Source organism: Sus scrofa, chromosome 1 (assembly GCF_000003025.6).
Source record: "Sus scrofa isolate TJ Tabasco breed Duroc chromosome 1, Sscrofa11.1, whole genome shotgun sequence".
NCBI classification, from domain to species: Eukaryota; Metazoa; Chordata; class Mammalia; order Artiodactyla; family Suidae; genus Sus; species Sus scrofa.
In genome coordinates this window covers 193,327,551-193,352,700 of record NC_010443.5, presented here as the reverse complement: position 1 = coordinate 193,352,700, position 25,150 = coordinate 193,327,551, and the positions used below count along the sequence as shown (strand labels likewise).

At 41.8% G+C, this 25,150-nt stretch overlaps 1 protein-coding gene across 1 annotated transcript in view; it reads left to right on the top strand.

Moving 5' to 3' along the window:
- AGBL1 (ATP/GTP binding protein like 1) overlaps positions 1-25,150 on the top strand; it is an 809,164-nt gene that overhangs the window by 181,830 nt on the left and 602,184 nt on the right. Inside the window, 11 exon segments of the mRNA XM_021062610.1 lie at positions 4,063-4,164; positions 4,167-4,270; positions 9,863-10,028; positions 10,998-11,065; positions 13,841-13,957; positions 14,988-15,183; positions 15,186-15,567; positions 17,092-17,175; positions 17,405-17,491; positions 20,077-20,225; positions 21,470-21,557. Coding sequence (XP_020918269.1) covers positions 4,063-4,164; positions 4,167-4,270; positions 9,863-10,028; positions 10,998-11,065; positions 13,841-13,957; positions 14,988-15,183; positions 15,186-15,567; positions 17,092-17,175; positions 17,405-17,491; positions 20,077-20,225; positions 21,470-21,557 — 1,543 coding nt within the window.

Sequence of the window (25,150 nt, the reverse complement as noted above, 5' to 3'; positions counted from 1 at the left end):
ATGGTGTTTATCATGATGGTGATGGCAGTTATGACAGGCCACAGGTATTGAGTACTTATTATGTTCCAGGCATCGAGCTACCTACTTTATATGTATATTATCTCATTTAATTTTCTCAACAGTTCCATGAGGAAAAGATTATTATTGTTTTTCAGATAAGACTTAGTGATAAGAGCTATGAAATAACACAGCTGGAAAGCAGTGGAGCTCCTGGCCTTTGCAAGGACTGCAGAAAGAAAGCCGAGAGTAGCAGGGTTTGCTCAGCAAGGAAGCGAAGGGCACACAGTATGGAAAAGATGAGTTTGGAGGGTGCACTTAGTTGTCTGACTCATTCCTAGAGCAGTGGTTATTAAAGCTTCCAGCTCATCACTTTGCTACAGGTTCCCATGTTTCCTCTGCTTTAACTCTTCACTTTACCCTATAAAGTGTGATAAAATTCTCAGATATGGGAAACAAAGAACCACAATAGAAAGTTCCTCTGGTTTTGCCAGATAACAGTGGCAGAGTGTTGGGCTGCTTGCAGGTATAATAAGCTGGGTCACCAAGTGTTTTTCCACCAGCCTGTCATAGGGCTGAAAATTCCCCATGAGAAATCCAATCTTTGAGTCTTGAATGGGTCTGGGCTTTCCTGTTAAAAGACAAACGTCTTTATAGAGATGATCATGATCTCAAATGCCTTCAGGGGCGAGGTAGGTAATTCTCTTTCTAAAGGGATGGGGGGGGGAGTGAGTTGGTTGCTATGGCAACCTGGGCCCTGCTTATCCCGCCCACAGGCATTTACTACTTGGTGTGGCCTATAGTCTATGGACTTCCTGTCAAAGGGTAACCTTTTTCCTCCTGATTGTCAAAGTTTATTGTAGTCTGCGTGGAGAATAAAGATTATAGAAAAGTCTGAATTGAGTCTAAGGAGTCCAGAGCAAATGGAATCATCAATATCTTCCTCCCTCATAAGTACTATTGATACATCTTGGCATATTTCCTTCCTTTTTCTGTTCTTCCCACCTGAGTGTAAAAACCTGCTGCATCAATGAGGTCGGCACTAAAGAAAAACATTTGGAACTGCACAAATACCTGGAGTGAAAATAAAAAGAGCGCTAGATCACATTTTAGACTGAGAATTAGTTACACATACTTCAGGAGGAGAAAATCTGGAGATGAGGATAGAAATAGTGGACCATAAGAGGGTAAACTGGAGGTGAGGACAAGGATGTGTTTGTGGATTTGTCACAGGGCAACTGGCCAAAAATGACCTTCAGCAAGAGGCCACGAGGGAGGAGCCAATGGAGCCCGGGTTGGGGGGCATTCCAAGAGCACCTTTGGCTGGGGTAGGAGTTGAGGCAGGTTTTTAAATTAAAGGTGTTTGGAAGTACTTTCTGTCCATTCCACCTCATCCTCCAACCAGTTGACAATAAGCCAATTAACGCAGACTTTTTTTTTTTTAATTAAGTAACAGGAAACAGCGTTTGAACGCCCCCCCCCCCACACACACATCTTCTCCTTGCTCTTTGGCCTCCCTGGGAAAGGTAGTGTCCTTCTCCTGAATATTCTCTAGTTCCTGCTGGTCACTGATCCCAGGGACCCTCATTTCCTTCTTCACCTCTTCTCTCCATTTGCTCAGCTTGATGAATCTCCTCTTGTGGGATTTTAGATGTGTATTCACTTTTGCCAAACTCTCAAGACATTCTCGGAAAAAGATTGACTGATTTGGGGTTGAGAGGGGGAGGTGTGTCTATTTTAGATGTTAGTAAACATGACAGCTTGTTGAAGATTAACAGGAAATCGTGAGTAATATCATTGGGTTTTGATAAGGGATTTTTCTGTCAGACAATTAAAGATTTTTTTTCTCCTTTATCCTCTTCCCTCTCCCAACAAAGTGGAGGATGAAGGTCATAAGGATAATGCATGATTAGTCTCCAACCCTTAAAATAGATAAAAGACAAAAGTCTTTACCCTCCCACTGCCCACAGGGCCTCCATGCACTGTTTTTGCTATTCTGTCATCTTTTCAGCAGGCGATACTTTCCTTTAATACCTCCTACTTAATCCTCAATTTTCTTTTAAACATCAGATATTGGATAGGCTGGAACCTCATTTAGGCAGTAAAGAGCTCCAGTGCTTTGTGGCCAGGACCAGCCAAGGAGAGAAATGTTTTTGATACAAAAGAATAATTCATTAAAGTCGGTAATGAAGATGATTTAAGCCTTCCACAAACACATCACTGAGTGAATAAAGCTCATCGCTCTCAGTTCAGGGTCATGGCTGAATGAAATGTTGTAAAAAGTTTAAAAAAATAAAACCAACTGTACAAATGGGTCAAAAAAATCTCAGTAGGGGCTCAGTCAAGCCTGACGATTTAGAATTTGACAAACAAGCAGAAAAAAAAAGGAGAATTCCATTAATATTATGAGAAAATCCTTCTGGAATAAAGCACTGAGTTTCCATGTTATTTTTTTCACTCATGTGCACTTACATGGATTTAGGGGAAAGTCTGACTCAGAGCTGAAATGTTGCTTATCCAATTACGGCTCAAGGGATCTCTCTCACATTCTTGGCCAGAAGCAGAGATTGTCTCATAAACCAGCACGAACAGTTTGGATAATGAAGAGATGCAGTTGTGAGGGGGCGGAGATGCAATAGAAGACATTTGTGCTTGAGAGAGTCCATTGCTTAGCTTCTGTAGTGTGCCTCATCCACAGGGGCAGAGAGGACCAGGATACAGAGAGGATCTGCCCATCTATGGGGTAGACCTGAACTGGTCCATGTCTGCTCACCAGCTCCATAGGTTGAGATGAGCTAGTCCACATCTGTCCACCAGCTCTGTGGCCTGAGAAGTTTAACACGAAAAGCAGTGTAGGTTAATCGCTGAGAGAGGTATCGGACTATTCTTCCCCTTTGCTTCCTTCAGAGAGAATTTAAACTGTGTCTTGGAAAAATGAAGAAACCATTCGATGGGTCTCCTGGGAGACCTCATGCAGGGTCATTCAGCTCACAGAGAGGAGTCCTGGTGTTGAAGAGGGGCAGGGGAGTGTAAGACCATGCTGTCACAGCTCTCCATCAAAGCAAGCCATCCTCACACCCCTGCTGGTGGACTTCCAAACTCTGCTTGTATGTTTTCAGCGCTGATTGGACATTACCACAGAGCCCAGTGTCCTGTTAGGTAGCCTTGATTCTGAGGGGCTCCTTTACTGTTCAGACCCAACCCCTTGATGATGCATAAACTGGCTTTCTTTTAAGGGGAAATACGCAACACCTCTGCTATGTGTACCAGCCTTCCAGACATTACACATCTCTCACAGTCTTCTCCTTCCAACCTAAACCTTAGAGTTTGCTTAACCCAGATGACAACATCCCGAGTTCACTGTGGCTTAGGAAGCAGGAAGGGAATCTGATGGACACTCTTGCTCCTTCTCTCTCCTCCACACATTATTATCCTTTTTTTCTGAACTGTTTGAAAATAACTTACAGACATTAACATACTCCAATTGTGATTTTCCTAAACACAGAATATTCACTTACTTAAACATAGTTTGTCAAAATTTAGAACTGAACATTGACACAACACTATCAGGTAACTTACATAACTTTTTCAGATTTTACCAATTGCCTCACTAATGCCTTTTGTAGCAAAAGAAAAAATTATTTTCTGGCCCGGGGTCTAAATAATAATTATATACTGTACTTACATGTCGTGTCTTTTTAGTCTCTGTTAGCTCAGTTCTTCAGTCTTTTGTGTTTTGTTTTCATTTTGCCTTTCATGACCTTGACATTTTAGAAAGGTACAAATCAGATATTTTGCACCGTGTCCCTTTCAGGTTTCCTGATTTTCCTCATGATTATGTTCAGGTTATTTATTTGGGGCAGGAATACTATAGAAGTGATGCTGTGTCTTTCTCAGGGCATCTTATCTGCCGATGTTGAATAGCATCACTTGATTTAAGTGATATCTTCTAGGTTTCACCACTGGAAAGTTACTCTTAGGCCCTTTATAATGAATCAGTATCTCATGGGAGGTGTGGCCAGGAGAACCTGTGATTGATGTTGCCTTTTTTTCCATTGCTTTCAGAGTCTAACAGCCGCAGGGCGGTGAACAGAGGCTATGTCTCGGGCTTGCTCAGGCTGCATCAGGACTGGCACAGCCATGACACAGCCAATTCCTATGTATTGATCCGCGGGCGCTTCTGCTCTGCCTCAAGCATATTGCCAACCTCCGGTCTGGCAGGGAGGCCTTCCTGGCAGCTCAGGGCATGGAGATCCTGTTCAGCACAACACAGGTAATCACCCTGGGGAGCCCTCTGCAGGATGACATCTGCATTATTCCTGAATGCTGTCATTGAGGAGTCACCCTCAACAGGGCTGGGGGAACATCAGTGCATTTCTTGGTTCCTGCTCTGGGCAGATGTTCTGGCTGCAAATCCTCATTCATTCACTCACTCATGTATTGATTGATTGACTTATTCAATACATATTTGTTGGGTACATGCTGTATGGTGAAGTGATGGAGAGTGATGATTTTAAAGCTAGGGAACCTGGGTTCAAATCCCAGCCCTGGAACCTAGTCCTGTGAAATGTTGGCACCTAGGTCTATGAAACGTTGCAGAAATCACCTAACATCTCTGGGCCTCAAGTTTCTTCTGTTTCTTCAAATAAAGGACATGATAAAATCTAGGTTTTTGCATGGCCCGAATAAGTTAACATTGACTTGCCTTGTTCGGCAGGGGGCCATGACTTAACTTCTTTATGAGTGCGATTAATTATTGGAATAATAATTGGTTATTGGGACTTAGTGGTGAATAGGCAAAACCCAAGTTCTTTGTGGACAAATGTTCTATCAAGAGTCAGACACTAAGGAAGCCAAGAATTTGGTGTGGAAGATAATTTCATGTTGCTGTGAAGTCGTTCAAGGAAGGGCAGGGTCTACAGTGACTCCTACAGATGCAGGGAAAAGGTGTTCTTTTTGAAGATCAGGTCTTCCCTGAGCAGCAGACACTGAGCCAAGGCCTGAAATATTGAAGGAGCTGCTCAGGCCAAGATAAAGAGCATCCTGGGCAAAGGGAAGACCTGCAGAGGCTGTCACTTATCCATACCCCAGTGGGACAAGTGTCTAGGCTTTCCTGTATTTCAACCCAAGTAACACATTCCTTAATTGCCCTTGATCAGGGCTAATCAAAATACTGTCATGTGAGGCTACCTGTTCCTACTCCATGGATGATGGGAGTAGGTACAGGTAGTCTCCCCAGTACTGCTCACCCTCGTTCTCCTGGGGCCAAGGCAGCGTGTTTCGTACACAGGATGTTCCTTGCCATCTTCATATGAGTCCTTGCACTCCCTTCATTGGTCTCCGTTCTCCTCTCTGGACATCCTCCTGTTTCTCTTTACCGAGTACAGCTGAGGCAATGTAGCAGTCAACCAGAGTGCTGTTTTGCAGCCACGGTATCTGCCCATTCTCCCCATTAAAAAGAATTGCCTTTTCTCCCCTCCCCCTAAACAATAACACAATATTGCACTGCAATCCAATATCTAATTTTCTGTCTGCTCTCACCTCTGGGTTTCTCTCCATCATTACAGCTTTCAGTGCTTCTCAGTAAGGAAATAGCTACATTTTCCATTCTAGTCCTCTGGATGAGGAAGTGCTGTGAATTTTTCCAGGCTTCTCCATACTTTGTAAGCTTCTGTCCCCTATTTCTCTAATTCCTCCCAACCCTCATGATACAACCCTTGCATTGCTGATGCCTAACAACCCCCCACCCCGTTTCATTGCTTTAGCCTGTTCCTCTGCCTCTCTGCATTATTGGCTGTTTCTCTGCTCTGTGTAAAAAAAAATTAAAAGAGGAGTTCCTATCATGGCACAGTGGAAACAAATCCGACTAGGAACCATGAGGTTGTGGGTTTGATCTCTGGCCTCGCTCAGTGGGTTAAGGATCCAGTGTTGCTGTGAGCTGTGATGTAGGTCACAGACGTGGCTTGGATCTGACGTTGCTGTGGCTGTGGTGTAGGCTGGCAGCTACAGCTCTGATTTGACTTGTAGCCTGGAAACCTCTGTGTGCCGCGGGTGTGGCTCTAAAAAGGACAAAAGACAAAAAAAAAATTTAAAAGAGCAATAAAGGGAGAAGATGGTGACCACAGATGTCCATGTCTATGTTAAGCAGAAGGCAGAGAAAACATCCTGTGAAGCCCAGGACTGAAAGGGGCTGTGAGCTTGGAAACAGGCTCTTAGAAGCAGTTCCTCAGCAGGTCAATAAAGACCTCAACTGCTCAATTAAGCAGATTTACAACAAGCTCTCAGCCTCCAATTGCTGTTGGGAACAGAAGCAGGATATGAGCAGAGGCACAATCTGAACTTTGTGACCAGGTTCTCTTGCCTGAAGAGCCTCCTGGCACCTGGGCTGAGCACTGTAAACACAAGTGCAGATGTGCTGGGGGTGGGGCTGCCCATCCATCTTCCCCTCACCTGCCAGAGAAGGCTCCTGAGTCACACGATGCCAGCTTGGTAACCTCAGGTCTAGTGATGTCATTTCAGAAGTGATGGCAAATTATGCTGCTTCTGCTGCTGCTGGCAATGCTGCAGCTGATGGAAATGGCAATGACAGCGGAGGAGAAGAGAAGGAAGGTGGAGGAAATGAAGCAAGAGGAGGAGGAGATGAGATTTGTATTAAGTGCTTATTATGGCCTAGGGCTGGCTTAGCAGTTTATACAGATGCTTTGATTTCAACATCTTAAAGGATTTGAAACCATTGGTCTTGCTCAAGAGTCCATGCCTCTGGAAATTGGCACAACGTTGTAACTCAACTATTCTTTTTTCGAAAAAAAAAAAGGAGTTCATACTCTGTCCACTGCACCAGGGGTTCTCTGAGTTGAGTGGAATCAGAGCCACCAACTGGCTGCAATGGCCCATCCCCAGAGTTTCTGATTCAGTAGGTCTGGAATGGAGCTTGAGAATTTGCATTTCTAACAAATTCCTCCATGATGCTGGGCTGCTGGTCTGGGGTTGGGGGTGGGGGGAGGTCCCATGTTGAAATCCACCATCCTGTACTTTTTTAAGTTGGTATTTATGATGCAATTACAAACCTACTGGGCATGAGAGTGACTGAGAAAGAGCTATTTTGGGGTCCTTGCCTGTCATATCGTTCTTTGCCTTTCTGCTGAGGCCACTGCTTGCGCTGTTTCTCTCATAATAACTCCACCTCTTTGTTTCCTGGGTCCACATCCTTGCACAGATCCTCAGAGCATCCTTCAGACATTCAGAGGATCAGATTGTCCACATTGCTGTGGGGCTGCTGACATCCTTCTAGCTAACACTTGTCAAGTACTTACCATGAGGCATTCACTTTACCTATAACTCACTCAACTCAGATGCAACCTTATCAGAGAGGTGATATGATGGCTCCTTTACAGATAAGGAAGCTGCAGCACGGGAGGTGTAGTATCTTGCCAGAGTTGTACAGTTAGTCATCGTCAGTCCAAGATTGGGATTCAGGTCATCTTGCTCTAGGATCTGAGCCATGTGCTCTACTCTGTCTTGCTTATGTATCGTGAAAGTAGGTATTTATCATTCCAAAGCTAACTCAAAGATGTCAAACGTGAATTGAATATTTTAAACACTCTTATATTTCATCGTCTTTTCTGAATAGCAAATGTATCATTGGGATGGATGGGAAAAGTAAGTCTACAGAGCCTACCTTTGCCCCAAATTCTGAGACATTTGTCTACAGGGATCCCATTTCTCAGAACTTTGGCATCTTACGTATGACACATAGCACAAGCGCCCACCCTAAACTTACAGGAGCCTGAGAGTGAGTGTCTCCTTAAATATTGTGTTCTGGGCGTCTCCTTAACTCACCTTAGTTCTGGTCCTGCACAGCGCAGATCCAGCAACAGTAGGGAAATTTTGGCAAATGGATCTAGGCATTTCTATTATCTTGGACTCAAGGATCATCTTAAATTCATAAATGTTCTGCCTAGCATATTGCAGATAGCAAAGACAGCATTATTCCTGATACCTAGGTTTCTGTAGATATTACTACTCCTTCATCCCCCCAGTTCAGTTCATAATGGGCCCAATCCAACTGAACACATGGACTTGACTCATACTTTCACTCACTTTTCCCCTATGCCATCCCATGCAAAGTAAGACATTACCATCTTTACATCATCAGCAACACTACCAATGACAATCATAGGTAGACCTGCTTCCAAGATGCTGGCAGTCTTGACCGAGTTCCCTGGCTAGGAGTTGGCTCTGCCACCTCAGAAGGACTCTCAGAACATTATCTCTGATTAGCCATCTATCTCACTTTTCTTTATCCTCCACACTCGGTTCCTTTTTCTAATACTCATACTTTTCCCTAAACACTTGAAACCATTTGATTAGTCCCAGAGATGAAACAGCCTCAACTAATTTATTTCCCATGGAGAGCATTTCCTGCTGTTGGTTTAGGTCACCTAATTGGTACTATTTCAGTGCATGGAAGGGAGTACATGGAAGGGTATAGAGTACAGAATTACAGCATTTTTTTTTTTAAGACACATTACTTTCATGCACTTTATACTATTTTAATTTGAAGGCGAAACTTTTTTTTTTTTTAACTAAGACCCCCTGAGGCATATGGAAATTCCTAGGGTAGGAGTCAAATTGGAGCTGCAGCTGCTGGCCTACACCACAGCCACAACAATGCAGGATTGAGCCATGTCTTGCAACCTACACCACAGCTCACTGCAAAACCAGATCCTTAACCCACTGAATGAGGCCAGGGATCAGATCCATATCCTCACAGACTCCATGTCTTGTTCTTAACCCACTGAGCTAAAACAGGAACTCCAGATATAGCATTCTTGATTGTAGTAAAGCATTTTTGTTTTAAAAATGGGCTTATCTTTATTTTATTTTGGAGTCATTTGGGTCACTTGAATTCATGGCTTAAATTTTATTCAGTTTTTCATGTTCTTTCCTGTAGAGCTACCTATAATGTGGCCCTGGAGTTACCATTGCATCATTGTAGACAATCATTGCCCTGTGGCATGTTTGCAGCATCCTCCACATCTGCTATGACTTATTGGCCTCAAAACTTACTGGAAAGCCCTTAGGAATGTCAAACTGGAGGATCACATTCGTCAACTTTCTGCACCAAATCAGGAGACAAATATTTACTAAGAGATGGAAGAAAATGGTCATATTTTTTCCAAAGAGATACTGACTACTCCCAACTCTCTCTTTCAATTTAGTAAACTTGTTCTTACATTTTTCACAGTGTCTGAAAAGAAGGGTCTTGTCATGTTCCATCAGTAGCAAAATGTTACATCTGCAAACCCAATTTTTCTTTGCTTTGTGTGGGTACTGAGAGAGATCAACAGTGTGGGTTTTGAGAAGAAGCATATTGTTTAATTTAGGTACTTGGGATTCTCTTAGTCTTTTCTTCTGATTTCATATTTTATTTTTCTCCTTGATATTTTTCTCTTTGGATAATAGCTGAAAGAGAAAAGTAAGATTTCCATCAATTCAGCTGCTCATTCTCTAATTTGGGCAATAAGTCACAGTGACACATGGATGGATGAAGGAAGATGCCATTATCTTCTTATCTCCACAGCTATTCTGGACAATGTCGACCTTAGGTGCAGCATCTCTTGAAAGGTGACCAAGTTCATTCCAATAATTTGGACTGTGAAAGAGAAATAAAAATGCAGACTATACTCTGGATCAAAGCAGATTCTACACTAGAATATACATGAGCATGTCCAGATGAGGTGTTCCACATTCAGGATATTTCCTGTCCATCTGGGCTGGGGGTAATCTATCACTTGTAATAGTGTTGTAGCAAAGGGACTCTATATAAGAGGCCCGTGTCTGATATGATCTTCTCTTTGTTCAGAACTGCCTGGATGACAAAATTCTGGAGCCCGTCGTCTCCATTGTGCTTCAGATCCTGAGGCAATGCTACCCTAAGAGCCCGCTTCCCTTGGTCACAGCCAATAGCGCATACACCTTCCCAGGCACTAGGAGCATCACCTCTGACCCGCCACATGTTCTAACTGAAGGTAAAGTATGTGGGTAGTTATTCTGTACTCATTTTGCTCCTAGGAATGAGCTTTGTGATGAATTTTTGCATTTTGATAATATTTCAGAGGAATGTGGATATATGTGGAATCAGTTCTTTTTCAGATCAACCATGACTATCTAATAAGCTAATTAGAGGTATGTATGAAAAAGAAAGCTTTGAATGTATAGGGTGAACAAACATCAAGCTCATTAATTTTATCCTTAATTATTAACTGTTTACACTTGGCCTGATAGCTATTGAATGCCTGTGGGGTCATCCCAGCTGATTTAAAAAACCTCTTCCCCATTCCATAATGGAGTCCCACCACTGCACAGACTGGCTCTGGAATTAGTTTGCCTGAAGGACAAAACTGAAATCAAACTTTTGCTGTTTACCACCCATGATAGTCATATCAGAATACTTGAATGTGATTATCTAATCTCTAAGACAATTTTGTTGTCAGAAAATTCTAGTGTTTTTTAACCCTATCCTCCTTCTAGGGAACAGATTTTTCTGTAGGCATCATTTTGTCACAATGACCCTGATGCTTGCTATGGACTTTTGTTTGACATAAGTTCCTGCATGTCAAAATTAGGGATTCAACCAAAGCATGGTCTAAATTACAGCAGCTGTGGCATGTATGTGATCACTAAACTCTGGCAATGTTCCCTGCATAAATACATCTATGTTGGGTGGAGGAAGCCAGAATGGCACTTGCATGCCATGCTGTTCTGCACTCCTTTTGCATTCAGCATAGGACAGCAGTCTAGACTTCATGACCCAGGGCTCTCATGTGTGTGCACCTGATTTACACACACTAGTAAGCATTAGCATGTTGGCTCTTGTGCACTTCATAATAGCCCCTCATTGGTGAGAGGAAGAAGTGCTAACCCTTATGTGGTGAGGATCCCAGTGCCAGGCAATTGGAAAGACTCATCCATTTCATCTCTTTTTTTCTCCCACTCAGAAGATTTTGAAGAGGATGGTGAGGAAGAGGAGGACAAAGACTTGGATTCTGAAGATGTGAAAGAGGAAGTAGGTACCCCAGCTCTTGCTTCTAATGCTCTCACATTCACAGTGCTATAAAAGAAAGGGCTCCTTTCTGTGTTGAGCTAAACCCAACGTGTATTTTAAGGACTTCCTTTTGTGCTGCATTCCAGAGCCTGGCAGATAGTGATGCTCTGTAAATGACAGCTACTGCTATTGATTTCCAAGTGGTCATTTTCATCCTGGTAGGTCCTGTACAATCTCATTGTCAAGTCAGAGACTATCTATTATTTAGGTGCTAATAGTCCATGAGGATGAGCCTGAGGTAGACACTTAGTCTTAGGGTTGGTAGATTTAATATGTGTGAATGGTATTCAGCCAAAGAGACCATGGAAAGATTTTTCAAGACTTTTTTCTATCAGAGATACCCCATCTTTGTAAGTCACTCTTTATCTACCCACTCTGTGCAGGACCTCTGAGCTGTACAAGTCCATTTACCTTGGTGTCCATGTGAACTGTGCTCCTTTGGGTTGTGTGGTCATACCCTTGCACATGGGGCAGTGATGTCTTTTGATCTCTGTCTCACAATGACCACAGTGCAGATGTCAGAAAACTTTCTATAAAAGGTCAGCTGTAATTACTCTAGGCTTTGTGGGACCATACCATCTCTGTCACAACTATTCTACGTTGATGTTGTGTAGCACAAAAGCAACCACAGGCAATGTGTAAACAACAGGGCATAACTGTGCCACAAAGCTCTTTTTATAAAAACAGGCAGTGTAACACTGCCTGTTTTTATAAAAATTCAGACAGAGTACTGACTGCATTTTTATAATAACGCAGAAAGGGTACTGACTGCATTTCTAGAAAACGGTCTCTAAACTTTGGCACCATTGGCATTTTGGCTGGATCGTTCTTTGTTGTGGTGGGGGGTGTGTTCTGCATTGTAGGATATTTAGCAGCATCCCCAACCATAGTCCCCTAGATGCTGGTGGCATCCACCCCTTTGCCCCCCAGCCATGGACCAACACTGTCTCCAGGACTTGCCAAATATCCCAGGGTGGGTAGGGGGCAAAATCACCTGTAATTGAGAACCATTGCTCTAGAATAATGGTAATTTATCTATGAATTAAAATTTTGTCTCCATTTCTGTTGGTGGACATGGATTCAGACAAGCCCCTTCAAGTTACAGTTCCTTTATTTTGTCATCTGTAAAATAAAATGGAGAAGTGAATTTTACCTTTTATGTCATTGCTGGAGATAGAATCTGAATTTAAAAAATCTTTCATCTATCTGTCTCACCTCTATCTCTCTATCTCTCTATCTATCGATCTATCCATCTATCATCTATATCTGTCTATCCATCTATCTCACCCCTATCTGTCTGCCTGCCTATTTATCCATCTATATATCATCTATCATCCATTCATCCATCTTCCTCTCTCTCTCCCCACTTCTTTTTATATTCCCTACCACCTTCATATCTACCTACAGAGAAAGAGATTTTTGCATTCTCTATTATAATAATTACTTGCCTTGCTGATGGAAGTAGCAAATAAAGAGGGACTACCTCTTAGCCAGGGCTCCAGGTTAAGACTGTTATCGATACTCTGGTGTTCTCAGTGTTTTGTTGATAAATAGAATCATTTCTAAAGTCATCAGTGGCAAATTGGCTCTTTGCTGTGGCTTGACGTGCAGGCCTAGGGAGGACTTGCTCAGTTATTTGAATAATTCTGTGCTGCTGGAGTCATCCATCAATGCCACTTCCCTCCCCTCTTGCTGGCTCTTCGATAACTGAACATTTGATGTGGAATGTTTATCACATCTTATATCTGATGTGGAGGGACAAGCTGCAGGCTGGTGTCTGACTTCACACAGCATGGGGTGGTGAAGAGCTTTCAGACCCTCCCCCCTGCTTCCACTCTGCAGATGATGGTGGGTTGGGATGGAGTGAAACCTAAACACATAAACAAACCCAGCTGAGAGGGAAACATAAGACAAATGAGTTAGGGGCTGGAAACGATGAGTCCAGAGCCCTCAGACCAAGGGAAGATGAGAAATTACAGTGTGAGCATGAGTTGTAGAGAAACAGGAGCATCGGAGTAAGGGCTTTATGCTGGGATTTTGCAGGAGCCAGAGCACTGGTGATTCAGCAAACTGGTTTTTCCCTGGTGAACACATCACCATTATTTCTGGTCAGAGAACTGACCCAGGCCTTTAACTTGTGGCCTTTTCATTTGGAATTCTTAGTTAATGACTGGGAGCAGCCTCTTAAAAAGAATGGTTGAAAAGTACTTATATCTATAAAGAGACTTGAGAGTGGATAGTCAGGTGCTGTCCTGTGACTGAAGACTGTCAATGTCATCGTAAGAAAAGAGAAACTTATGATGAATATAGACTAGAATTTGGCCATTTTTTTTTTTCTTGATGAACGCAAACATTAGATTTGGACAGTCTATGAAGAAGAGGAGGGTGTGCAGGGTGGATTCAAACTTTTCCTTCCTTTATGCCGTCCTTTCCATTTCTTAACCTTTTATTTCTTTCAGGTATTTCTTGGATATTTTGGATGTGATCCATGTGTGAGGCAGCATGCTAAGTTCTTAGGGATGGTAATATGATCCAAAAGCAAAGAAGACATAGTTTTTGTTTTGTTTTGTTCTTCCTTTTTTTTTTTTGGCCTTTTAGGGCCTCACCCATGGCATATGGAAGTTCCTAGGTGAGGGTTGAATTGGAGGATTCTGAAGACTCACATCTTTAGCTTGTCTTAATATTTCTCAGGATGACACTCCTGATTGTACATCCTTTTTTAATATTCCATTGTAGGATGATGACTTGGAAACAGATGTGAACAAGCTGAGTTCCAAACCTGGTCTTGACCGACCTGCAGAGGAATTAATGCAGTACGAGGCGATGTGTCTTGAGCTCTCCTGCAACTTCAAGGTAGGACATAAGCTGTGGTTCTGTTACTTGTTGATTCATGATGGGTTCTTTGTAGACCCTGGGAGGTCAAAAAGGTCTCCAGATGGAAAGCACTGTGCCTCTTTAGCAATCTGCCTCTGGGATCTTTCTGAGAGAAGCAGAAGGCTAAAGAAAAGTGTGAGAAGGTGGCAGAGGTGGTGACCTTCACCTTCACCAGGACACTCTGACCCCCAACACCTGGAAAGGAATTAGGATGAAGTTTCACATTGTTCCCTGTTATCTGGAAGGCAAGATGCCCTACACCCACACACTGAAAAAGCAGGTGAAAAATCTTGCTAATTTAATCATTCCCTTGTTAAGGTGGAAAGGTTGTACCACTTAGCTTTCTGAAGGGCACCAGCCTGATTCTAGGGTTTTCTTCTTGGTAGAAACAAATCGAGAACTTTGCAATTGGTGATGTTAATCTAGTTACTAGTTGCTGCCACTGCTGTGGCAACCATCCAAATTTTAGACCTGCCTTTTACCTCCATTATTTTCTTCTGCATCTTAATAAATCATGACTTTGGCCACATCTAAGGGTGCAAGCTAAGTCACTTATCAAAAAGAGTCAACATGTTGTATTTCACTCTGAAAAACAGAAGGGGATTTGTGGGTAAAAGCTTCAGGGAAGGAAATTTTAATTCAGTGCAAAAAATTGTTTTTAAAAAAACAGAATGATCTCCAAATAAAATTCACCACCTTGGGGTTCAGGGAAGCTTCTGTCGATGAGTTGCTCAACCAGACTAATTATTAGGGGTGTTGTAGAAGACATCTGACTGATGCATGGAATTGTACTAGACCCACCACATGCCCCTTCCAAGGGTGGGTTTCTATGATTCTTCCATTCTTTGACTCTTGAAGCTAAGTCTTTTCCTTGGCTGACCATGGAAAAACTTGCCAAGGCACAGGATTTATGCTTAGCTCTGCACTAGGAGAGTGAGAACAGGGACTGCATTGTATCCTCTACCTAGAAGGAAACACTGATGTATTTTTTTCCATTTTTAACCTGAAGGAACTGGAGTCTGAAGCTGGAGATGATCTGACGTTTGATGAGACTCAGTATACCAATCACCACCACATTCCGACCCCTGTCTCCCTCAAGGGGTGTTGCTTGAATAAGGACCAAGTTTTCTGGGGACATGAAAGAGAAGCCACAGCCCAAACCTCCCTTCTGAGCAGGGTGAAGATGGGGAGGTCCAACCTACATCTAACTCCAAAAAAGGACCTGGAATGAGCCCACACCAAAATGTCCAATCCAAAGGTTTTGGGCTCAGTTCTTCTGGAAGTAAAAGCCCCAGTATCCAGCCACTCATCAAAGAGGACACTTGGGACATAGACGTGATTTCCTGCCCAAGAATGAGTGCCTCCTTGACCAATTCCACTCAGCCTAAAGAAATTGCTGAATTAATGGATAAGCTTCTGCAGACACATCCCAAGAGTATGGCCTTCCATGACCCCTATCTTTATATGGCCAAAGCTAGAAGAACCAGATCTGTTGCTGACTTCACAATGATGTCATTTCCTGATTTCTGGGGACACTGTCCACCTGCCTCTGCCCAGTCCATGTTGGAACGTAAATGTGGAGTTCAAAGGTGATGGTGTTGCTGACTTTGGGGCTATATACCGTATCTTTAAAATTTTTTAGGTGAAATGGTTTGTACAGGTAGTTCTGTTATCTTCAGAAACATGAACATCAGTTAGGAGCATGTTAAAACTTTTGTCAATATACAAGCTTATCTCCCCACCAGGACATTTCAGAACAAAGTGTAGAGTGGTGGAGACGTGTTACCACAAGAATTCCGTAGATGATTCTAATGCAACCCCTTACCCCCTATCCATTGCAAATCACTACAGAGGGGAAAGATAATCCAGTTTCTCCAAATACTGGGATCATTCTTTAAGGGAAAGTTCTCAGGGAAAAAAAAAAAGTATGGGTTATTTGGGATCTCTTTTCTTATTCACTGCAAATTGAAATCTGATCTCTTGTGAATGAGAGGAGGTGGTGGACCTCCATTCCACAGTCCCAAACTAATGGGACTTGACTTGGCTTGGGGAATAGTTTTGCTTACCACTGAAGATCATGAGGAAAAAAGTGCACCCTCCAGGGAAGAAATTCTGGGTGATGGATTATTCCTAGGATGTATGAAAGTGAGTGTTGCCTTTGTGTAGGCATAGCGAGATTAAAAAGAAAATTGCTAAAGCCAAGGGGAAAAAATAAACTCTATTTTCCTGGGAAAAAAATTGAGTATTCCTACAGTAAGTGGAATAAAGGGGGCATAGCAGTAAGTTTGATTAACTTATTTTCAAGTTCATCAGCAAATTGATGTGGCTCCTAAGAACTCCTCTCACTTAGGCATCGGACTGCCAGCTGGGACCTCAACCTCTGGCCTTTTCTTCATGCTCAAGCTCCTAAGAGACACACCAGAGGGGCTGGGCCAGCACCAGCCCCCCATCTCCTGCCAAGAGGACATCTCCCTCTGAGTCTAGGCCTCGTGTTAATCTTCCTCCACTTCTCCCATCCCTCCCCACCGCTAAGAAACTCAAGGAGGGAATCTGAAAGATCCTTTGGATATCCTTCCTCCTTCTTACTCAAAAATCTCCAAGCTATTGGTGTTTCTCAGAGAGAAGGTTGACCTTAGCCTTCTGGAGCAAACAGAACCATGGGATATGAATGACACAAGGGTTCAAAGGAGTTTTGGAGCCTCCTAAAATCCAGAGGACTATTGAGGATGCTAATAGTCAGCAAAATTTCTCCCTCAAAACTGCCTTAGTGCAAAGGACCCTCTTATTGTGCAAAGGACCCAACCAGAAATGTTCAAAGTCCCTTAGCACAAATGCTCTTGGTAAAATTCTCCTTCAGGTCAAGAATTCTGAAACTAAAACATGGCATCACTGTTTCCTACATTCCTACCACTCAATATAGTTTTATTTTTTGATAAAGAAAAGAAGGAAGGGGGGGCAGTGCCTTTTGTACTCATTTGGCTCAGTGAGATTGGGCACTATTAAAATTTTCTTTCATAATTCTCTGATGACTCCCAAGGCCCTTCATGACCATAGAATGAATAGGGTGAGGAGTGAGGGCCAACCTTTAAAATGTTTCCAATTTTCCTTCCCAGGATCAAGATATTTGAGGATGTCCGGAGGCTCATCCAGCCAAATGATGTTATAAATAAAGTTGTCTTCAGCTTAGATGAGTCTTGGTAGGTGGTCTTGAACATTGGTGTGATGGGGGTGGGGCGGAATATGGAATATACTTTTAATGGCATGAGAATAAGAATGTTTTATGTGAATAATCCATTCCTTCTCCTAAGAACAACAGTGGAAAATACAGGTTAAAGATCTGTAATAGAAAACTTTTCTCTAAGAAATGTCAAAGTTTGCCCAAGAATAACAGTCCCTCACGTTCACACATTTGCTATTTCATTACAGGCCTTTGCATGACATTGCTTCTGACTGCTTACAATTCTTCTCCAAGTTTGAGTCAGGAAATCTTCGCAAAGCAATCCAAGTGCGTGAGTAAGTAAAGAAAGCTGTGGAGGTAGCTCCTGGCAGCTCAAGGGATCACTATATGACTGTCTTTCCCCTGCTCTGTTCTCAGGGGCCTCACGTTGATGCTTTGAAATCTGCCATGGTGGGAGTGTTTACTCCATGAAAATTGGCAAATACAGCTAATGAAGGTTTTTCTCGAGGGTCAGTTGTTAAACATTTCCTGGCACAGCACCTAGGGGCTTGCTAGCTGATGTCAGCAAAGTGGAGGATGGGGTGAACTATTATCAATATTCATTATATTCTGAATAATGGGTCTGTATTTGGGTGTGAGAGCACTCTGGGAAGTTGACACTTATGTGAGGCCAAGGCTGGTTTTGTTGTCATGGAAGAGTATAGGGATTCCCCAATCCTGAACTCCTCCATGTCTGTCACTCCCCTAGCTATATATTAGATTGCAAAAACCATGATCGGTCTTGCCATGAGGAGGTGAGAGGTGCCCATCTTCACTCAAGGGGATGATCTCACTGCCACAACCTGCCAATGAGCACTTGTTAATACAGAAGGACTTCATAGGCAAAGGAAGTTTCTGGCTGCAACAAACTAAAAGGAAGGACATAATCCAAACAAAAATGAATGCTAACTCTTTCCAGTGGCATTGCTGTTCTTGCTATGGTATCTTTCCTTCTATAGCAGTATGGAAGATATTTGCCACAGACCATAATCCACTATCTGTGGGTGAACTTCTGAAAACCACAGTCCAGAACAGTTCATGGTGTGGTAGGCACAGACTGTGGAAACAAGACTTCCAGGGAAACTTCACCCCACTCTAACAAGGATGATTGAGTCAAGTTACCTAACTACGTCTGTCCCTTGATTTCCTCACCCACAAAATACGGATGGTAATAGCAGCCTGATCATTTTTTGAGTATTAGATAACACACTTCAAGCTCTTAGGACACCACCTGACACATGATGAGCACTCAGCCAACATTCACTCTTATTCAGGGATGTCTATTCCCCATGGATAGAGCTCAGGACTCAGTTAGTACAAAACTAGGTCAGCCCTGTTTTGTATTCCCCCAAGGGGTCATTTTTGACGTTCTCCCTTTTTGGGGGGAAGAGGTGAGTTATCATGTTTTTGTGTGTATACATGAAATATTTCAAAGAAGCCCAGCTTATAAAACAAATGAAATTTGAACTCTTTGGGCTGAAGAAGGGAAAGGCAGTCATGTTAAAATTCCTTCTCAGCCTTCTTCTCTCTCTTGTTTGCTAGCTCAGCTTCCACTTATTCCTGTGCTTCCTGCTTTGATTATTCCTTCTCTCCATTTATTATGTTCCTAGGACCCAGGGGAGAAGATCTGAGAGTCTCCTGGTAGCACAATAAGCAGCCCTGGCTGTGCTCAAGCTCCTGGCCTTATTCAGGTCTCTTGCTTCTTATCTGTGTTTGGCCAGAGTGTAGTCTCCTAAACCAATCATTTATGGTCTGGGTAACAGAGTCAAATGACAGAAAGTAAACTTCCTTACAGGCCAGGAATTTTTATGATCTTGTTTTTGGGGAGAGCATTGTGGGCATAGCAGACAACTTGAGGGTCATAGACTTTCTAGAATTGTTCTCACAAGGACCACTCAGGGGGTTATGCTTCATTCATTGCATGGTGAGCTCAATGGTTTGAGGGTAGTGCTTACAGCGATCATGTGAAGTTTGGGACTCCATCAATTAGTTCCACCCTTCTGCAGATCTCACGAAACACTGCTATCTATCAGGCAGCCAAGTAGGGGAGTCCAAATGAAGCAGGGCAAAAGCATTTCCCTTTCCAGAAGAGCAACTAAGAGCATGCCAAGGAGATGGGATCAGAATATTTTTGAAAATGGAATATTCTGATGATAGTGTTTCAGTTAAAACTGCATTGCTGATTCTGCTGTTAAAGCTCCAAAAAGTAATTTTGGTGACACAGTGTTAGGGAGGGGACATACAAGGACTTCCTGGGGTGTTGAAACTGTCCTATATATTGATCTAGGGAATTGTCAAACAGGTGTATCCAGATGGATTTGTTTAAACTCATTGAGTTGTACATTTAAGATTTGTGTGCTTTACTTGCACGTAAGCTTAATCAGTTAAACAGGGGAAAAACAAACAGATAAATCCTTCATTGCTAGTCTAATTCATGTTTGTTGCCTTGCTGGGGATTTACATATACTATACTACTTAATCTTTACAAACAGCACTGCAAATTTAGACACTATTGCTATTTTTCATAGATGAGACTGAGGCTCAAAAGTGATGTTTAGCACCAAATAGTAATGGTGTATCCAACCAGACATGATCACATTTTCTCTGGCCTATAACACGCTTGCATTTTTCTAGCTATATAGATAATTTCATTGCATTTTAATACAAAGATATGCTATAATTGTGTAATGGTGTCCTTCTAATCCCAGGACACTGCTTCTCCCTCTTTGGATTTCCAGAGCTGAACTAATATTGTGATATTAGAGTGGTAGCCTACCAGCCACCTGAGATCTGCCATCCAGAACCCAAACATGCAGATTTCTCAGCAGTGAAAGTTTTCTGAAAGGCTTTTAACACTCCAATCTTGCTTCTGACTTTGCAGGTTTGAGTACGACTTACTGGTCAATGCTGATGTGAATAGTGCCCAGCACCAGCAGTGGTTTTACTTCAGGGTGACAGGTATGAGGACTGCCATCCCTTACCGCTTCAACATCATCAACTGTGAGAAGCCCAACAGCCAGTTCAATTACGGTATGAGCTCCTGGGGAGTAGGGACTTTCTGGATGACATCAGGAATGTTGTTACTCCCTGAGTGTTTGAATTGTCCTCACAAGCCCTGCCTGGGTTCCCAAAGGTTTTGAAGTTGGGCTGACGTGTTTTAGTTGCCAGATATGCAAGGACAGCCACCAATCTATGGAAAATTGCCACTGGGGAGGGGACACTGAAAACCATCCCTCTGCCATGGAGTGTTAATACCTCACATAACCTTCCACCGCTTCCTGCCTCCCTTGCCTCACCATGAACTTTTTCAAGTCAGTGAACCCTCTCCTTAATTCCTTCTCTCCACCTCCCAAATCCCACAGTAGCAAATGCATTGATCTCTTTGTTACAGGATAGTAAACAGCCCCATTCAACTGGACAACACTGATTTATACACTCAGAAAACTCTGGAGAAAGTTTAAATTCTCCCAAACACCTGTGGTAATTTTACAGGAGACAATCAAGGGACAAAGACTAAGAGCCCATATTTATTTTGAATGTTTCTAGGAGTGGGAAATTCTGTGTGTTATTGCTGGCTCATAGACTAATTTATTGAGTGGGCTTTGAATAAGGAAAAAATATTCCCACATCTCCATGTCTAACCATAGGAAATCGCCTTTATTTTGTATGATTAATTAAATAGACTCTTGCTGGCCTATAAAGAGAAAAGGTGAGCCCTTGACTCTTGCTTGGCGTGACTGCTGTAAAAAATTGTCACATATTTTGTGGCTTAAAAGAAGACAAGTGTATTCTCTTACAGTCCTGGAGTCCGCAAGTCCAAAGTCTGTTTCACTAGGCTTAAGTCAAGGTGTTGGAAAGGCCACACTTCCTCTGAATGTTCTAGGGGATTTTCTGTTTCCTGTCCTTTTCCAACTTGTAGAGCCATGCTCTGTGGATTCCCTGGCTCACAGCCCCTTCTTCCATCTTCAAAGGGAGCTGTGTAGCATCTTCAAATCTCGCTGCTTCAGCCACAGTCTCCTCTGTAGTCAAATCTCCCTCTGCCTCTGTGTTAAAAGGACATGTGTGATTGAATTTAGGGCCCTTGAGATGGTAATCTCCCCATCTCAAGATACTTAATGCAATTGTATCTCCAAAATCTCTTTTGTCATATAAGGTTGACATCCACATTTTGCAGGCGTTAAGACCTGGATATCTTTGAGGGCTGTTATTCAGCCTACCATAGCTCTCTTTTACTCTTTTCCTTCATGGATTAATCCTGTTCTTATTTTGTGTAGGGATGCAGCCCACGCTGTATTCTGTGAAGGAGGCTCTTCTAGGCAGACCTGGCTGGGTACGGACAGGCTATGAAATCTGTTATTACAAGTAAGTTAGAATGTTTTTAGCTTCCTTCGCTCATTCATTCTCCCTCAATTTCCTGCCTTTCCATGTTAACCTTATAAACCTGAGCATCTGTGCTTGTCTGCTTTATTTGTTGCTTTCCCAATGGCAAACGACCTGTCCTAAGCATGTCAAATGGTACCCAGAGTAGAATATAAAAACTATCTTTTGATTTTTTTGAAAATTCATCTAGACTTATTTGAACATATTAGAACCTTTAGACTTTGTTGTTGGATATTAGAAGTTGTACAGCCTTGACCTGTGATTTGTGTATCAAGCGTCAGGTCTTTTCCTGTTTCTATTTGTCCCAGTGAACAACAACAACAAAAAATCTGAGATAGTCTAACCTATTCTTATCCATCCCATGCTTCAGTTTTCCGAAGTAGATGAGCATGAAGATGTGACAAATATAACTACCTAACTGGTCCTCCATAGTGGTAACATTTTGGAAAAAAATAAAAGAAAGTGATGTTTTCAGAATTCATCTTCAGCTCTTGGTGAGGAGACAGTTTCATCAATTTATCCTGTAAAGTTGTAATGAATTTAAGTTATCCATATCTTTTGATAAAAGAAATGCATTCCAGAACCATGAATTGCTTATTTGCACATTTTCTTTTGATAGAAAACAAAATACAAATTCATAAGTTTAACAAAAAAGGATAGAAATTGTGGAGAGGTAGAAAACATGTAATTAATTATGAGCTCATTGCTGGTTTCTTATAAAAACAGACAGGCTAGGACTTACTTTCTTAGATAAAGTAAATTGTATCTCTTTCTGAGATTAAGAAAGGCCTCTAAAACTATTATCAGGCATTCTTGAGTTTAGAATTGTTACAAACATCAAAAAGAAAGAGTGTATTATGCTTATGCCTCTTGTTTTTTGAAACTGTGAGGTCAGTCAGGAGCAGTGTCAGATACGAACGAAGGTCAACAATCTTGTTGCTCTATCAGTCACAAGGGTAAACATCACCATAGAGGGAAAGATAATCTATAAAGCATGGAGCTGGTCTACCTAACAGGTGGTAATAAAAGAGTCGGCAGTGTTTGGCCTTTGATGTATTAGGGCATGGAATTGGGTGGTATTTTCATTGTATTTTTTAGAACAATAGCAAAGCAATACAATTTTTTTGGTTTCCATTCACTTATATGGCAATTACTTTCTGGTCCACCTATCTACAGACTCTCAGGATTTTTTTTTTTTTTTTTTTTATGGTCCAAAGTGATGTAGACTAAAATCACCTCAAGGCGATAGTGGCCACAAATGCAGGAGAAAAATAATAAAAGCATAAATTTGGGCGTTGGTATGTCAAGAATAACTTTTAGTGCCCTCAAGAAATAGTAGTCCTAAATAAATGTGAAAGACCCAGCTCTTGGAGGACTTGGATCTGGAGCTCAGTAAGAGATTGGACCAACATACTCTTTAGCATCCTCTCCCAGTGGGAAATAGCTCTCCCTGGAGGGGGATAAGAAACAGCTTAAGGAGACTAAGCATCTGCCAAGAGAAGGAAGAAATCATACATCCCAAGCATAGCCTTGGCCTAAAGAATGCCAGTGCTAACGTTAATAGCTTTTAGATTCATTAACAAGACAATTGTTATGTGATTAAAGAGCAACCAAGGGGTAACATGAAAACCATGAATGTGTAATGTAATTCATTTTTCATGTTCCAGCCATGAATACAATAGAGATGAATGGATAAGTGTGCTACATTGTAATGTAGTTTGTTTTACAATGATTCACCACATTTTGTTAACATATTTCCAATAACATGGCTAACAACAGGATAGATATGTGTATCTCTATTCAACTGCAAATCTGAGTACCTTTCCCTGTCATGAAATACCTAGATTACACAATGTATTTCTCCCTTTTACCTGTCGCAATCTTCCAGTTGATCTGCTTTAGGAGATTTTTTTTTTCTTTGTCCATGCCTTTATTCTCTTGAATGTATTAATTTGGGAGAATTTTACCTCCTTATTTCCCTGTCTCCAAGATGTCATCAGGAACACAGAAGGTCTATTTCTGTTACATTCTCAGATTTAGTGAAATGTTCTAAAGGGGGCGCCAGGGTGTTATTGCACAGGCAACCATGATCCATGGTACCTCAGTATATATATGAGAGAGTGAAAGGAAAAGGGGAGCTCAGAAAGAATGGGCTGTTCATTTCCTTTAAAAAATGATGACAATGATCAATTAAGGAGGTGGACTGATTGCTTTGTGAGTCCATCATCTCTTAGAAGGTGGTCTCCAAGTATTCTGATAAAATGTACCTAGACATGTACTTTTATTTTAGATTTTTAATTAAAAAAATCAATTATATACACCTTACTATGCTATTATATATGTTAGAAAACATACAAGAAGTTAAGAATTTTAAATGATGGGGAAGGAATCCCCATAGTGGTGCAGTGGAAATGAATCTAACTAGGAACCATGAGGTTGCAGTTTTGATCCCTGGCCTTGCTCAGTGTGTTAAGAATCTGGCATCGTAGTCAGACGCGTTATCCATTGCGCAACTGGCCCACCCACAATAGCATTGAGAGCTATGTCTAGATACTCATGTTGCAACAGAAGAAAGGGTGGGGAAAAACTGTAATTGTAATGTATACATGTAAGGATAACCTGACCCCCTTGCTGTACAGTGGGAAAATAAAAAAAAAAAAAAAAAAGAAAAAAAGAATCTGGCATTGCCATGAGCTGTGGTGTAGGTCGAAGAGTGGCTTGGAGCTAATGTTGCTGTGGCTGTGGTGTAGGCTGGAAACTGTAGCTCCAATTTGGTCCCTAGGCTGGGAACCTCCATATGCCATGGGTGTGCCCCTAAAAAGAAAAAAAAAATGATGGGGAAAAGATTAAAAAATAATTTTAAATTTAAATCTTTACATTTTTAATATAAAATGGTTAAATTACTATTGATAACTACTAAACCCTTAAGGTTTACCATAAAATATATAGTTGTAAATTATCTTTTGGATAATTTTGAAAATTTTTCATTACTTTCCCAGATCTGGTCAGATTTCTTTCATATCAAATAAGAATTCTTGAGAAAGAACCAGTATTAAAGTAGCAATAGGAGTTTCCTGTCGTGGCACAGTGGTTAACGAATCCAATTAGGAACCATAAGGTTTCGGGTTCGACCCCTGGCCTTGCTCAGTTGGTTAAGGATCCGGCGTTGCCGTGAGCTGTGGTGTGGGTCACAGATGTGGCTTGGATCCCACCTTGCTGTGGCTGTGGTATAGGCCGGTGGTTATAGCTCTGATCAACCTCAACCCCTAGCTTAGAAACCTCCATATGCCATGGGAGTGGCCTTAGAAAAGGCAAAAAGACAAAACAAAAACAAAAACAAAAAAACCAAAAAAAAAAAACCCAAACAAAATACGTAGAAATAGGCCATGTCTGTTCCTTCATTTTCTTGGTCATTAGGGCTTACAATATTATTATCAATCTCTGAATTCTAAACAGAATTTAGAAAAAAAGTTAATTGTATTGCAGGGTTTAGTTTAATTTAGATAATATAATTTGTAAATCCACTTGAGAAGGCTTTTGCAAACTCTAGCCTGAAGCTAAAATAAAAAAAAAAA